This window comes from Lagopus leucura, unplaced genomic scaffold, assembly GCF_019238085.1.
Source record: "Lagopus leucura isolate 7727_CA_CO unplaced genomic scaffold, USGS_WTPT01 Super-Scaffold_100004, whole genome shotgun sequence".
In the NCBI taxonomy this organism is placed as follows: domain Eukaryota; kingdom Metazoa; phylum Chordata; class Aves; order Galliformes; family Phasianidae; genus Lagopus; species Lagopus leucura.
The window spans coordinates 61,782,760-61,796,745 of record NW_024962264.1 but is presented as its reverse complement, the minus strand read 5'-3'; the positions used below and the strand labels follow the sequence as shown (position 1 = coordinate 61,796,745).

The 13,986-nt window shown below is 37.7% G+C and overlaps 1 protein-coding gene across 1 annotated transcript in view; it reads left to right on the top strand.

Moving 5' to 3' along the window:
• The window catches only part of FAM193A (family with sequence similarity 193 member A), a 71,302-nt gene that overhangs the window by 25,391 nt on the left and 31,925 nt on the right, over positions 1-13,986 (top strand). Inside the window, exons 2-7 of the mRNA XM_042871233.1 lie at positions 894-959; positions 3,397-3,642; positions 5,663-5,829; positions 6,099-6,266; positions 9,406-9,640; positions 11,902-12,026. Of these exons, the coding sequence (XP_042727167.1) occupies positions 3,553-3,642; positions 5,663-5,829; positions 6,099-6,266; positions 9,406-9,640; positions 11,902-12,026 (785 nt within the window). The 5' untranslated portion in view covers positions 894-959; positions 3,397-3,552. The remainder of the gene's footprint in view (positions 1-893; positions 960-3,396; positions 3,643-5,662; positions 5,830-6,098; positions 6,267-9,405; positions 9,641-11,901; positions 12,027-13,986) is intronic.

Below are 13,986 nucleotides of genomic sequence, written 5' to 3'. Positions count from 1 at the left end.
CCAAAGCTAGAAGTGGAATGGAGGCATGAGTTAAATTATGCCTGAAATTTGAGTGATGAACCAGTGCTCACCAAAAGGGATGGTGGGAGAGGGGGGGGGGGGGTGGGGGGGGGAAGAAAATTGACTGCCTGTCCCCCTCCCTCCCTTTTTTTTCGATCAGATGCCTTTACATTTCTCTTCACATCAGTGTGGTCTAGAGCTCTTTGCCATCATCAACTTCAGTTCGTATGCTGTCTTAACTTTGCTCTTGTTCTAGTGTCCTCAGATAATACTCTATGAAAACACTTGTGGCTTTTGAAGAGCACTTCATCACTATCTGGTGTAGTTTCTGTAACACTCAGTGCAGAAGAGATCTGAGAGATTTCGGTATGAATTATAAGTGGCGTAGGAGGAAAGCTTCTGCAGTACAAAAGCTGGATGCAATTCTGTGGCTTCCTATGGAAGTCTTCCTTGTTAATATAGAGTGTGTTTCTAAGCTGTATTGTATTCAGCTTTCTGAAGGAAGGAATCTTTGGTAATTGTCTCAATTCACAATAGAAGCTTAAAGGCAGAAAGCAAACAACCAAATACAGAGGGGAACAAAGTTGTTTTGCTTGTGTCTTAGTTTTTCCTGTATCAATTCTTTCTGATCAGAGTTGCACTGCTAATAAAACAGCTGTACTGCAAAAGCTTGAAATATATAACTTGTTAACTTTTGCACCTGTAGAATTTTATTACTGAAAATGAGTTATCCATGTCTGTAGTCAATCATTGAAATTTCAGAAGCTGTTTTATCAGCCCTCAGATTTGGGATATGATTATTCTTTTTAATTTTTTTTTTTTTTAATTTTTAATGCTGTTTTTAGCATAAAATTTGGTTATTGTAACCATTTTGCTATGAATTTTTTTTCCAGGTTTCGCTAAATGGTACGCAGTTTACAGACAGTTCTGTTGGATCAGAGTTCACGGGGGTTTCTCAGGTAAGTACAGCCAGATTTTGTGGGTGTGTATAGTAGCAGAAAGATGGGAGAGAGAATTACAGTGACATACAGAGGAAAAACCTTGGAAATGATCTGCAGTTCTGTTTGCATTAAGGATTTTGCTAACTGAAGTCAGTTTCTGATCACTTCACAGTTCAAGCTTTAAAAAGCAGTGAAAGCAAAGTTTTATTGTTGTAATAAGCTTGAAATTGGACATGGGTGTGAAAAAAGCTATGCAGTTTTATGGTAATAAAGCTATTCTTGGAAATAAATCTAAATACGTAGCAGAGGCAGTTATTTCTGTTCCAGCTTGTCCTACTTCCAACTTTCCTTTATGAATGTTACATCTGAACATGTTTCAGAGAGAAAAAGTGAGACTGGATGTTTTCTTGCAGAGATCCATCTCTCTTTAAGCTTGACTGGTGAAAAAGTCTCTTGCTTTGCTTAAAATGTACCCTTATCTCTGACGATGCTAAGGAGAAATACAAAATATATGCATGACTGAAATCCAAGCTAATGAGAAAGTTGATCACTGCTGTTGAAATGTTCACGATTGTTCAATGTGTTCGTAATCTGTTAAATACAAAAGAGCAATTTGTAGCTTGCTTTCCACATGACAAAGCTATTACAGAACTCGGTGATCTAGATGATGGTATAGATTTTTATTGTGGTGTCATTTCCAGGGAGGTGGTTGAGTCACCATCCCTGAATGTGTTCAAAAACTGTTTGGATGTGGTGCTCAGGGACATAATTTAGGGGAGGGTTGTCGGAGTTAGGGTAGTATGGGTAGGTTGTGGTTGGACTTGATGATCTTTAAGGTCTTTTCCAACCTGAGCGATTCTATGATTCTCTGGTTCTAGCTATCAGTTTTATTAGGATTAAACTACTTAGTGAGAGCACTTGGACATGTGAATGATGAATCATCCCAAGTTCATTCTTAGCAGTTGACTACGTCTTGCTTTAGGAACCAGCTCTCTGTTTGGAACTTAAAATCTTTCTTTGAAGTTCTTGGTTGTGAATATCAGCCCAGTTGGGGGAGGCTATTAAGATTTTACATAGTGTGTTAACAGCCATTAAGATGGTTGTTCCTGCTCTATTCGCCATTGTGTGTTTTTGTTTGCTTAATGGTACTGATAAAACTTGCATAACTGAAGTTGCAGCTTCTGGAAGTCCTCTGGGGTCTGTTTACCTTGAACCTTACCTTAGTAAAAGTGTCAGGTTGCCTTCACTTCTGGATATTTACATTGTTGTCTTCTGCTTTTCCTCCTTGTTGGAAGATGTTCTGCTGCTGATGTTTGTAAGATTTTGCCTTTAGAAACTGTAAACTGTTTTCCAGTATCTAAAAGGGGCCTGCAAGAAAGCTGGAAGGAGCTCTTTTTATCAGGGAGAACAGTGATAGGACAAGGGGTAGCAACTTCAAGAGGATATGTTTAGATTAAATGTTTAGAAGAAATTCTTCAGTATGAGAGTGTTAAGGCTCTGGAACAGGCTGCCCAGACAAGTTGTGGATGGTGCCGTCCTTGGAGGCATGCAAGACCGGGTTCTGTGTGGTTTTGAGCAACCTTATCTAGTGGAAAATGTCCCTGCCCATGGCAAGAGGCTGGAACTAGATGGTCTTTAAGATCTCTTCTATCTCACATGTTTCCATGATTTGGAGGTTTGCATGGAGGGTGTTAATAATTAAGGCAGAGCTAGTAGCTGTCACATGAGACAAATCTGAGTTGTGCCTTTATAAGATCATAGAATCACAAAGGGTGGAAAAACCTCCAAGATCAGTTAGTCCATATTTTGTTCCATCAGTTATTACTTTAAACTCCTGTGAAGTTGTTTGGCTTGCTCTGCCTGACATGTTTTAGGACATCAGTCTTGATGAGTAATCATAATTTCAGGTCTGAAATGCAATTTCGTGCACAGTAGAATCTTGGAAGGGAAAGTAAATTTTTGGTTGCCTCTGTCCTCATAGGTTTATTTTATTCATTAGTTGATAGTAGAGTTTAAGGCTTCTTTGACTGGCTTTGTTAAAGTGAAGCTAAGCTTTTCTTTAGCAACAAGCTTAGCTAAAAGTGTTTTTGTTTCAACACGTTTCAAAAGAGAGATGACACTGACCTTCAGAGCTGCTTCTTTCCCTTTCAGTTCTGAGAGTGACAATAAAAGAAATTATCCTTTTTTAAATTTTTACTTAAAAGCTTTTTTTGCTCTTAGGCTGAATTATTTTAGAAAGGAAAGCTGTATCCCTGGAAGAATTGCTTCTTATATTGAATTTATTCATGATCACAATTGTTTGCCAGACTGATATTAAGACTGCAGTATTTGATCCTAAGACAATCCAAATATTCACCATTGAATGATGGCGAGTTTTACTTTGAGAATCTCAGGATGTTTTTTTGAGTATGTGTTCTGTGAATAACCAGTTCTCCCTCCTGCCATTTACTTGTAGACACCATTTACCTTTGGCTTGGGCCAAAGGGCACCATATACAACTGGCGAGCATTGTCTTCTTTGTAGAAGTGAACGAAAGGATAGTTCGCTTTCAGAGAGCGGAATAAAAAATTCTAGCAAAACAGCACTTTCCACATCTCCAAAAGCAAACAATATGCTGCATCTTCCACTGTGGGTGTGTCCAGACTGTAGGCGAACAGTCGAAAAGGAGGAGAGGCATGCTACAATAGAGCAATCTCTTGTGGTAAGTTGAAGTACTTCAGTAGAATAAGATGATGTGCTGTGAGATGCTGAGCGCTACTTTGTGCTTTGGAACCACTTCAGCTGCAAGTGCAGAAATGGCATTTCAGTTGGTCTTGAGGTTTTTTCTGTGAGCTAAATGAAGCAGGTAAGTTCCACGTGTTTGAAAAATGGGGAGTTTCAAGTCTGAGATTCGGATAGCTGAATAGAGAAGTTTCTCGTGCTGTTGTTTGTTATTGTTTCTTTTTCCTTAAGAAAGGACAACTTTTTATAGTGTGCACGTAACAATAATTTGTTTGCAGCACTGCAGACACTGCTTTAATATCCAGTGTAAATATTTCAAGCTGCCTATCTTATTTAGTGGCTGTTCTTTTTTTATTAACTGTTAAAATATGTTCTCAAAGGAGAATTCAAGCTCAAAGAATTGTCTTTTCATGACTAAGATACAAAAAGTTTGATGTCATGTCCAGTGAATTCCATTTGACTTGAACTGCAGTACTATACCAAAAAAACCAAATCTTCACATATGATTTGGGTAGCCTCGCATTTCTGATAATAGCTTGTGGGCATATACAGACTTTATTTCAGTAAGCATATCAGTGTGAAATAAGATTGTTTTTGTATAGTGTATGCAGTTAAACTCATATTAACATATGAGTTCCTATGGAGTATAATACGGAAGATTTAAGAGTATGTCCTTGTGCCTACAGCTGAAGATTGCTAATTTTCTTACTGTTAACAAGGCTTATGGAAATTAATCCAAAAAGATTATATCAAAGGGGGTTATGTTAGTAGCTGGATGGTAATATATTCTAGAGGTGCCAAAGAACAGCTGGACTGAAGCACATTATTGTTCAACTGAGTAAAAAGTTCTGACGCATTTCACTGTAACTGAGCTCAAATGGAAAAGAAATCATCCTGCATGTGCAAGCAAGGCAGAACTTGCTTTGTAAAAGTCTTGTTCAGTTAAATATACTCTAGATAAGATCAAAGTGGTTGGTATCTGGCAAGAGGAATTTTTAAAAGCAAAGTGTCCTTCAATTCCAGCAACTTTAAAAAGCACCTAACTGGATGAAATGGCTAGTCACTTTCGGAAAAAACAGCCAGGGCGGAGTGGGGGGGAAGCTCTGAAATCTGTTCAGTCACTGTGAGCCAGAGTGTGAGTGGCTTGCTGCAGATGTTCTTGTGCTCAGGCTGCTGTTGCTGTCGTTGCCATGATGTTCTGATGCTTGATTTGCCTCAGCACCAGCCACAGTAGCTGCGCATACCGTTGCTGATGGATGTATACAAGTTTGTTTTAATGTCTGTCTTATCCTGCTCCAGGATTTGGGGTGAAGCACAGAAATCCGTTCAGTTCTCATAATCTGAGAGAGGTTTCTGCCTGGCATCACAGAAGGTGGTGGCAACCTGGGGAGGGTGTAGGACGGGCAGCGTGGGTCAGTGGGTGGAGTGCAGTGGAGGAGCAGAAACTGGAGACCGAAATACCAGCAGCCTCTGGAGAGAGCGGTGTCATTTGTTAGCAGTGAGCAGCACTGCACGCAGGAGATGGAAAGCTGCTGTTACTGGGAACTGATGCTAACATCCATTGTGGTCAAGTAATATGCCTTGCTGCTATATACAAGGAGATTTTATGCTTTCTGTGGAATGGGTTGTTAAACTAAAAGAATCAAACACACTGTCAAATAAGAGACTGAAGAGATATTACTAGTTTATGTGGTTAATTGTGGATGATGCAATCCTTCTTTTAGCTTAGTTCATTGTTTATGCTGGAGTGCATAAAAGTGATAATTATAGCCAACGTGCTTCAGTTATTAGAAATGAAACTATTTACATTGCTGGCTTTCTCAGTCCATCTTGTGCATTTATTAGGCTTTTCAAAGATAAATCCTTTGTGGCCAGTTGAGTCTTCTCCCAAAAAATATTCAGCACTAAGAAATGCCGTGTTATTTGCCTACATTTGAACATTTCACACTTGAATCTTGCAAACCAAAGTTGCTACCAGTTTTTTTTTTTTTTTCTTTCAGAGCCAAGATTTCCTTTTGCACATGCCTCTTGGAAACAGTGGATCACAGCAGGAATCTGTAGGAGGAGGAAGGATAACTGTTGGTGCTCAGACAGTGCCTGCTGCTGATCTTAACAATTCCTCTCCTTCAGACATAGCATGCAACTGTGAGGCCTGTAATGAGCGCAGGTAAGAACTGAATTCAGACTTAGAATAATGCCTGTACTCAGACTATCAGCAGTCTTGTGGCTTAAATGGGGCTATCTGACAATAGCAGTAACTTAGGGATGGTGGCTTTTATTCAATTTTTGATTTTATTTTCTGCATGTACTCTTTGGGCTGTTTTAGACATGATTTTCCTGGGAAGAGTCTTCAGAATAGTGGGAATAAATAAATAAATACACCTGTGTGATGTACAAATTGAGAGTTTTTTTTTTTTTTTTTGTCATTGTTTGCAGAGAAATTTCAGCAGAGACTGAACGTGAATCTCAGCAGCTTCAAAATTACTGGTCAGAAGTAAGATACATGGTTCGATGTATCTATCGCCAAGCTGGGACCCCTTTGGCAGACGACCAAGACCAATCTTTGGTACCAGATAAAGAAGGAATGAAAGAGCTGGTGGACAGGTATAGCACTTCAAAAAAACTACTTATTAAATACTAAAAGGTGTCTTTTAATGAGTACTAAATTAGTGTATTTCTTTTTTACCAGCTCTAAGTCTGATGGCTTAGAATGATTGCCTCTCAACTAGAATGAGAAGTTATAGAGGTCAGCTGTATTCCATGCAGGATTTTAAAGTGCTGGATTGAGTGTGTGAAATACGTGAAAAATGTTTATATGCATCTGGAATAGGAATATTAGTGCATAATTATGAAAAGATCCCAAAAACATTAATCCTCAAAAGATATTGAGATGATTACTACTACTAATAAGTCTGTCTGGCTTGGATTTCCCCACAGGAAACACCTTTCCTTGCTGAACTAACTTGATTTTATAATTGTAATTGCATTCTGTAGTAGTTGTAGCAGCTAGAAGTTAGAGAAGGAAAAATTTGGACTTTGATCATTAGGAGAGGCAGATTATGAGAAGTTTGTTTTCATATCAGAAATTGAAAGTGCATCTTTTTCTAGGTGTAAGTCAAGGATATGCTTTTGAATTCTTTGATTGTTTATTTTTTTTTTCCTTGGGAGACAGCCACGCTGTTTTCTTAAGTGCTCCAGCATGTTCATTTCATTTTCTGTCCAGTTTATTGTGTGGAAAAAAGAGTAGATTCTCTTATTGACTCTGTACTTACTTAATTTACAAAGGTCTGGCTGGACTAAGCACCCATAGTTCTTAAGCAGAATTTCTACTTGAGGCAATGCTGGTAAGGTAGAGAAATGTTTTGAAAGATTCTAATCTAGTACAGTTCTTTGTGACTGTATTTCTGAATGAGTCTTAATAAATACTTGAATAATCTTTTTGTGCTCTTGCTATAAAAACTGAATGCTCAGTTTTGAACATGAGTTGTGTAACTGTAGAATAATACAATATGCCTTCCTGTTAGTCACACTTGGTTTATTTAAACTAAGCGATCAAAACATGCAACATAGCTTTTGAAATCAAAGATTCTTAAATTGTAATGTAGTGTCTAATTAAAACTGAATCACAGCTATAGTTTTCCTTAATGGAAAAGCTTTGAAAACTGTAGTGCATATTTTGTAGCTTTCTTATGTACATGGGTGCCTTTCTCTAGAACTGCTTGTTACTGTTGAGAAACATGATTAAAATATAAAAGGCAAGAAGAAGATCCCAAAAAAGAAGACTTTCAGTATTGCTATGTTTTTTTCACTCTAGAATTTCTTGTAGTCTTCAAATAACGAAGTAAAGTTAGGATGCTTGGATAGTGCAGACACTGGTGAGTCCAGTCTGTGATGCTGAGGTCACACAAAAATTTAGCAGAACTTGTCAGTATAGGTACTGAAAATGACTTTGGTTTTTAAAAAGTAATAACGGGGAAAAAAATATATAGTAGCATGCCAGATATGCTATGGCTAGTTTAAAAGGCAAATTCCTTATTAATAGCTTAATGCTCAGCTGTATTAAATGCAATTGAAGAAAAAAATTACCTGCTTTGTTAAAAGTAAGCAGTGGTGCTAAGTACTGTCCCTACTGTACATCGTAGCAGTTCATGACAGCATGTCATAGTCTGTTTTATAAGTGATGAGGGAAGAGCAGGGACTAGACAGCAGTGAACTTATTCATTTAATCTCTTTGTTCTTCCTCGCTTCCCTGCACTCCAAAAACCTGAGACAAATGCTTAAACCCCAAGCCACGGGACTTTAAATAGTACAATTTCACTTTTAAAGTGCTTCAAAGCAGCCATCGTGTCCAGTGGCTCATTCTGAGTATTGCTTTGGTAGAAAGCTCTGAAGATGGCTGACTCGGATCTTGTTCCTGCTTTTAACTTAAGTGCCCACTGAGATTATGAATTATGAAGTCCTTTTAGAGGCTGGTGACTAAACCTTTGTTAAGTGTGAGAACTCTCTTAATGTATAACTCTTCTTCTGTATGCCAGTTTAGGCTCATGTTATCTCCCTCCACCAAGTAGTTGTGCCCAGACACGCCATCAGCAGGAGGCAGTTCTTGTTGGACAGTGTTCACATGGTGCTTCAGCTGGAGTACAAAATTCTTCAGTGTTGGGATTTTTGGTGTAGCCCCCAAAGCACCTGTCCAGGAGCCAGAGAACCATTTTCCTCTATGTGAGGTGGTTCAAACCCACGTCTCATTTCCAGGACGGTATCAGACAGCTCTGTGCTGTCCTTTGCAGGAGGTCCTGACCCTCTCAAAAGCTGTGTCTTTCAATATCTGCAATGCTTCTTACTGCATGGCTGAAAGAATGCATAGAGGGCAGTGTATATCTAGAGCCTTTATGTTAGTCTTCTTCCTTAGAACAAACAGCTTCCAAGTTCTGGTCTCTACCCTGGATTCGAAACAAAACTGAAATTCAGTCACCTATCACTTCTAATGTTGCAGCTTATGTGCTAAGTAGTACCATGTCATGTTCTATGAAGGACATCATGTATGACCCTGTGAATCCTGTATTGTCTCTTTGTGTAGTAACGTACTTTTAATAAAAGTGTAAAAAATGTTTTTGTACAGAAGATCTGCAACTTAGGGTAAGAAACTCGATGAAAGTGAGTTTAATGAATGAGTGTGTTAAAAATGTGGTAGTTGTATGAGTTGTCTCTTTCAGTTGAATTTAGTAATAGAAGAGTCACACATAGCATTCACTATTGAGTCCAGTCTGGCTGGTATGTGTTTAGGCAAATGCTGACTGCCTAATGTGTCAAGCTTCTCCAATAGCTTGAGGTAAAGGAATGTCCTACATACATTAATTGAGCCCAGATCTGGCTGTTCTAAGTGGGATGTTTATTAAGGCTGTATGGAAGAATATGAAGAAGTTCTAAAGAAGTATGTCTGTAAAGCTGCATGCCAAATAAGTAAGGGTTTTTAGCTCACAACTAGTAGTGAAGCAGTGAGGTACTAGATTAATTTGTTCCTCAGGTGCAAATGTATGTAGGATGTACTGCTACGTAGGAATTGAGTTCCATAGTGTAGAGTTAGGGAACTGCGCTGTGTTCTCCCAAACCCAAGGTAGTTCTGTAAACCCTAATCATTGTTTCTTTTTTGTAATAATAATGATGATAACCGCTAAATGTTTTTAGGAGACTGAAAATTGTTGATTAGGTATCTTTTTTAATCACAAATATTCTAAAACTACAGGCTTTGTGAAAGAGATCCATATCAGCTTTACCAACGGTTGGAACAGCAAGCTAGAGAATATGTGCTTGAAATGAAGGTCCGTCTGCTCAGACACTTGTCACTGGGATCTAAAGTTGCATCAACATTAGCAATACAAGGGCCACCACAGGCACATCAGTTCATCTCACTCCTACTTGAAGAATACAGTGCTCTCTGTCAGGCAGCATGCACAATCAGCGCCTTCCTCGTTACTCTGGTAAGACTGAGAAAACAACCTGATAGGAGTGATGCTAGCTGAGCTGTTTCTGGGTTAAGAAGTCATCTGTGATTTGTGAAATGTAAGGTCTGTGTGCACATGGTTGGAAGTGAAGGACAGTCTGAAAATGCAAATTCCATTTTTCACAAATGGAGGTCAGACATCTCCTAAAATGAATGCATTGAAAATTGTGTGAAGGAAAAGGTGGCATGTTGTACGTGTTCTGAAATCTGCAGAATTTTAGGTAACTCCACTGAAGAGTGATTATAGCATTTCTCCATTGATTTTCACTCTTCTCTTGAGAACCCCATTTAAAGGATGCAGACTTCTATGTGTAGCACTAAATCAAATTGTTTTAATGTTTTTGTGTTATTTTCCATAAAAGCAAGAATTGCTACTTGGAAAGATGACCTTTTCTCAGGAATTAATATTCTAATTGTTTTTGTCAGGTGACTGTGCTGAATTGTATTGGCAGGTAGAAAATGAGCAGTAGCCTCTTGTTAAACTGTCCATCATGTGCAATTAATACAGTAAACAAATGTTACTGTTGATTAATAACCTTGGTCCTTAAACCTTTTCGTATACATCCATTTCCAATAGCTGTGTCCAGTACTTCCTTTTTCTTGTAAGTGGTGAAATTTTGTGTTGCCAGTTAGGTAAAAGTGATTGCCCGGGGATGTAAGAGAGGAAAAGAGCAGTAAGAGATCACAGATAAGAACTATGAGATGGAGGGGAACCTGTGTGTCGCTTCTGAGGAGGGACTGTTGTGAAATGAAATTGACCGAAGCAAGATGTCTCTGTAGAAACGCAGGCATATTTGGTGCTTTTTGCTGTTGTCCATGGTCTGTATTTATTATTCACTGCATTCTCTTTCCCAACTTTATCACTTGGATGGAGATGTGTGGTCACTGCCATTTCCCATTAATTGGAACCTTTTAAGTAATTAAATCTAGGTGCTGTAGAAAAAGTAACTCTTCAAGCTGAGTGTCAGGGGAACTTATGAATTTTCAGCTGCAACGCAAATGGATTACAGTACAAAGGTTTGCTTTATCACATTAGATTCACCAATAATGAATTCAGTAGTGCCAGAATTATATAGCCGATCAGAAAATAGTCTTCTCATATTCCTCCTCTGGTGCATATTATCAGTCAGTGTTCAAGAAAACTTTGCAGCTATAGGAAAGTAGGATAAAGACTTTGAGACAGAAGATGCCTATCTTCTCCAATGTTTCCCTTTTTTTGACAAAATTCAAAAAGTAAAGCAAAAGGCCTCTTGTCTTACAAATATTTTTTAAAAAAGCATTTTATAGTAGTTGTGAATATTTTGAAGTTAGAGTATTCAAACTGATATGGTGCATTGTCTCTTGTGCAACTGGGAGGCAAAAAAAGCAATATGTCTAAACAGTAACAACTAAAAGAAGGACCTCAAACTTCTCAATTCTTTTTTTTAATCTTGATATTCTAGTATTGAGATCCTATATAAATACATATTAATTTTTTAAACCACCATGCTAAACAAAACTTTGAAATTCTGAAGTATTCTTTTATTTCTGGCTCCTCAAAGCTATAGTGCATAGGCCTTGCTTGCTGATCTGATAGAACAGTTGCATTTAACTTTGCTGTATGAGAGAGTCCTAATATAGAAAAAACTGTTTACTGCTATCTGTGTATGGAAGAAATTAACTTGAAAGAAAAGTTGTTCCTGTCTTTGATGAATCGTAATAGTAGATTTACTTTTTAGGTCTTGAAATTCAAGGCATTTGTATGTTAAGTAACCTTAATTAGAGAAACGTTATAAAAAGTGAGCAGTTGGTCCCTTGGCTATTTAGAAAACATGCATTTTTGAAGTAATTGCACTTTGAAAGAACTCTGCTTCACTTCTGTCAATTTTAAATAAAAATTACAGCTTGTCACCATATGTCTGTTACTAGATAGGTGAAAAGAACTGAGAAGCAATAACTGATTCATGAAATAAATCTTACAGTGCGTAAAAGAGTGTAAGCTTTCAACAGCGCAGTCTGTTTTTGTTGTTTTTTCCCTATCCATGACAATTTAGAAAAGGTATGAAGCTACATCTGTTTAAAATATTAATCATTAAAGAACTGTTCTGTATTTTGAATATTAAAATGAAGTAATATCTCAACTGGATAATGCAGCCTGTTGGTTGAGGGATTTAATGGAATATATATATATATATTCTGACATGAGAAAAGCATTTTTTTGCTTTGTGTTTTATAATCTGAGGTTGTTATTCATTATAGGAAAATGAACATTTGAAGAAATTTCAGGTGACATGGGAATTGCACAACAAGCATCTGTTTGAAAATCTGGTATTTTCTGAGCCACTCCTGCAGAATAGCTTGCCAACACTGGTGTCACAGCTAAGGTAAAGATTTAAACTTTATTTTTGTAATTTAAAGAGGAAAGCAAGATCTATGTTTGCAACCACCACTTAAAGAAACAAAAACAAAAAAACAGCGACAACAAAACGAACAAGTCTGCTACTCATCCAGCTTGATAGGTAAAAAGTCTTGTTTCTGTTTTCAATTGAGCAACCTGCTGTCATGACTTGCTTGTCAGAATTACTGCTCTACTCTCCTTTACTTGTAGGTTACCTAATAAGATGACAGTGTCCTAGTAAAAAATATCCTCACTTGTCAAAAGGCACTGGTACTGTTTCCTTTTCTCTACAAATGAATAGATGGCTAAAAGAAAACACACACAAACAAAACAAAAAAACCACCCTTGCTATGTGCTTGTAGATTGCGTGGCATATTGCATTTCCCAGGACTTTAGAATGTGTGGTTTGTTATTCGGATGGTTCTGTTTGTTTTGTGTACCTGAAAGTGCTTGTTTTGTGAGGGAAAAGTATTACTGATGTAAAGAAATATTGTTATTCATCTTGAGTTCTGTTTAATCTCCATAACGTACAGCCACGTATTGCTCATGTTGACCTCTCAGACTTGTTTCTGATGAAGGTGTTACTACTCTCTGTCCCAAGTGTGTTGTTTTGGGTATTTTTTTCCAAGCTACGTTTCCAAGCTATTTGATTTAGCATCTCAATTGCAAGAAATGTTCCTTGTGGTAAATGAAGAAACTTCTAAGTTACTCTTTTGCTAGCAGTTGTTAGAAAGGAAAGCAGGGAAACTTAATTGTCACTGGACTCAGTACTGGGTTGCTACCAAGGCCCCATTTTTCTCTTTCGGGCAGGTAATTCTGTCACTCTGTTAAACGTGTTGTTCAGTTGCATGCTTTCCCTTTGATCTCTTTGATCTGTGCTTGACTTCCCAGTACTATTTTCAGTGACGCTGTCTTCAGCCACCTTGAATGTTTTTTGCCAAGGCTTCTCTGCACTTCTTGATCCATCAGTTTCTGGTTTATTGAGGCTTTTGATACTTTACCTACAGAGATAAGAAAGGTCTTATGTGAAACTTAGAGTCATTTCTTAACAGAGGTGTTGGAATGCTTGTGTTTACCTTGTTCTCAAATGCTACTGGAATTCAAACCTAAGCAAGAGTATTTGTTTCCTTACAGATCTTCACTGTAGTGACAGCTATCATCAAGTTTTAAAGACAGAATCCTCTTCCTTCAGGAATTCCTTTCTGGATATGTCTGTGTTTCCTGGTAGTCTTAAGAGTGTTTCAGTTAAGAAGCAATGGTTTTGCCAACACTGATTCTCTCGAGCCTTGTTGAAAGGAGAGATTCAGCACAGACTTCTCCTATTCCATGATTTCTATCCTGTTTCTTCTGTCAGCATGGACTATTGCTGTTACTTTTCATATATTGCATGTTTTTTACTTGTGAGCTTTTTAGGCCTTAGTCTTTCCTGAAAAATTAGAGTAATTTGCCTTCTATTGGGAATTTGGTATCTTGTACAATAGAGGATGTCATAGCAGAGGCCTCACTTGGGCAAGCATCAGAATCAGTCTAGCTTCCCAATCATTTCTTATTGAGTAGCAGATGAGTACTGGCTTTTTTTCACTGTTTGCTGCTGCTTGCATACCTTTAAGAACCTTTCTTTGAAGGAATAATGCCCAGTTTACAAACTGGGTTGCGTTTGTAGAGTGGCGATCTGTAATGTGTACACTAGAAATTCCCAAGGAAATGAGAGGTTCAGCCATTTCAAAGAGGGAAGATCTGAGTAGTTTGTGTCTAACAGATGCCATAGATTTTGTAGCTAAAATCCTTTTTATACATGCATATATTGTTTTTTTTTATTTTTATTTTTTGAGAGTCTGAGGTTCCTTAATCGCCTAACTGGTCTTATTTCTAGATGTTGCATCTATTAGCATTTCAACAAACAGGCTCTTGCTATTTTGCTAGTTCACAAAAGAAGAGAAAACATC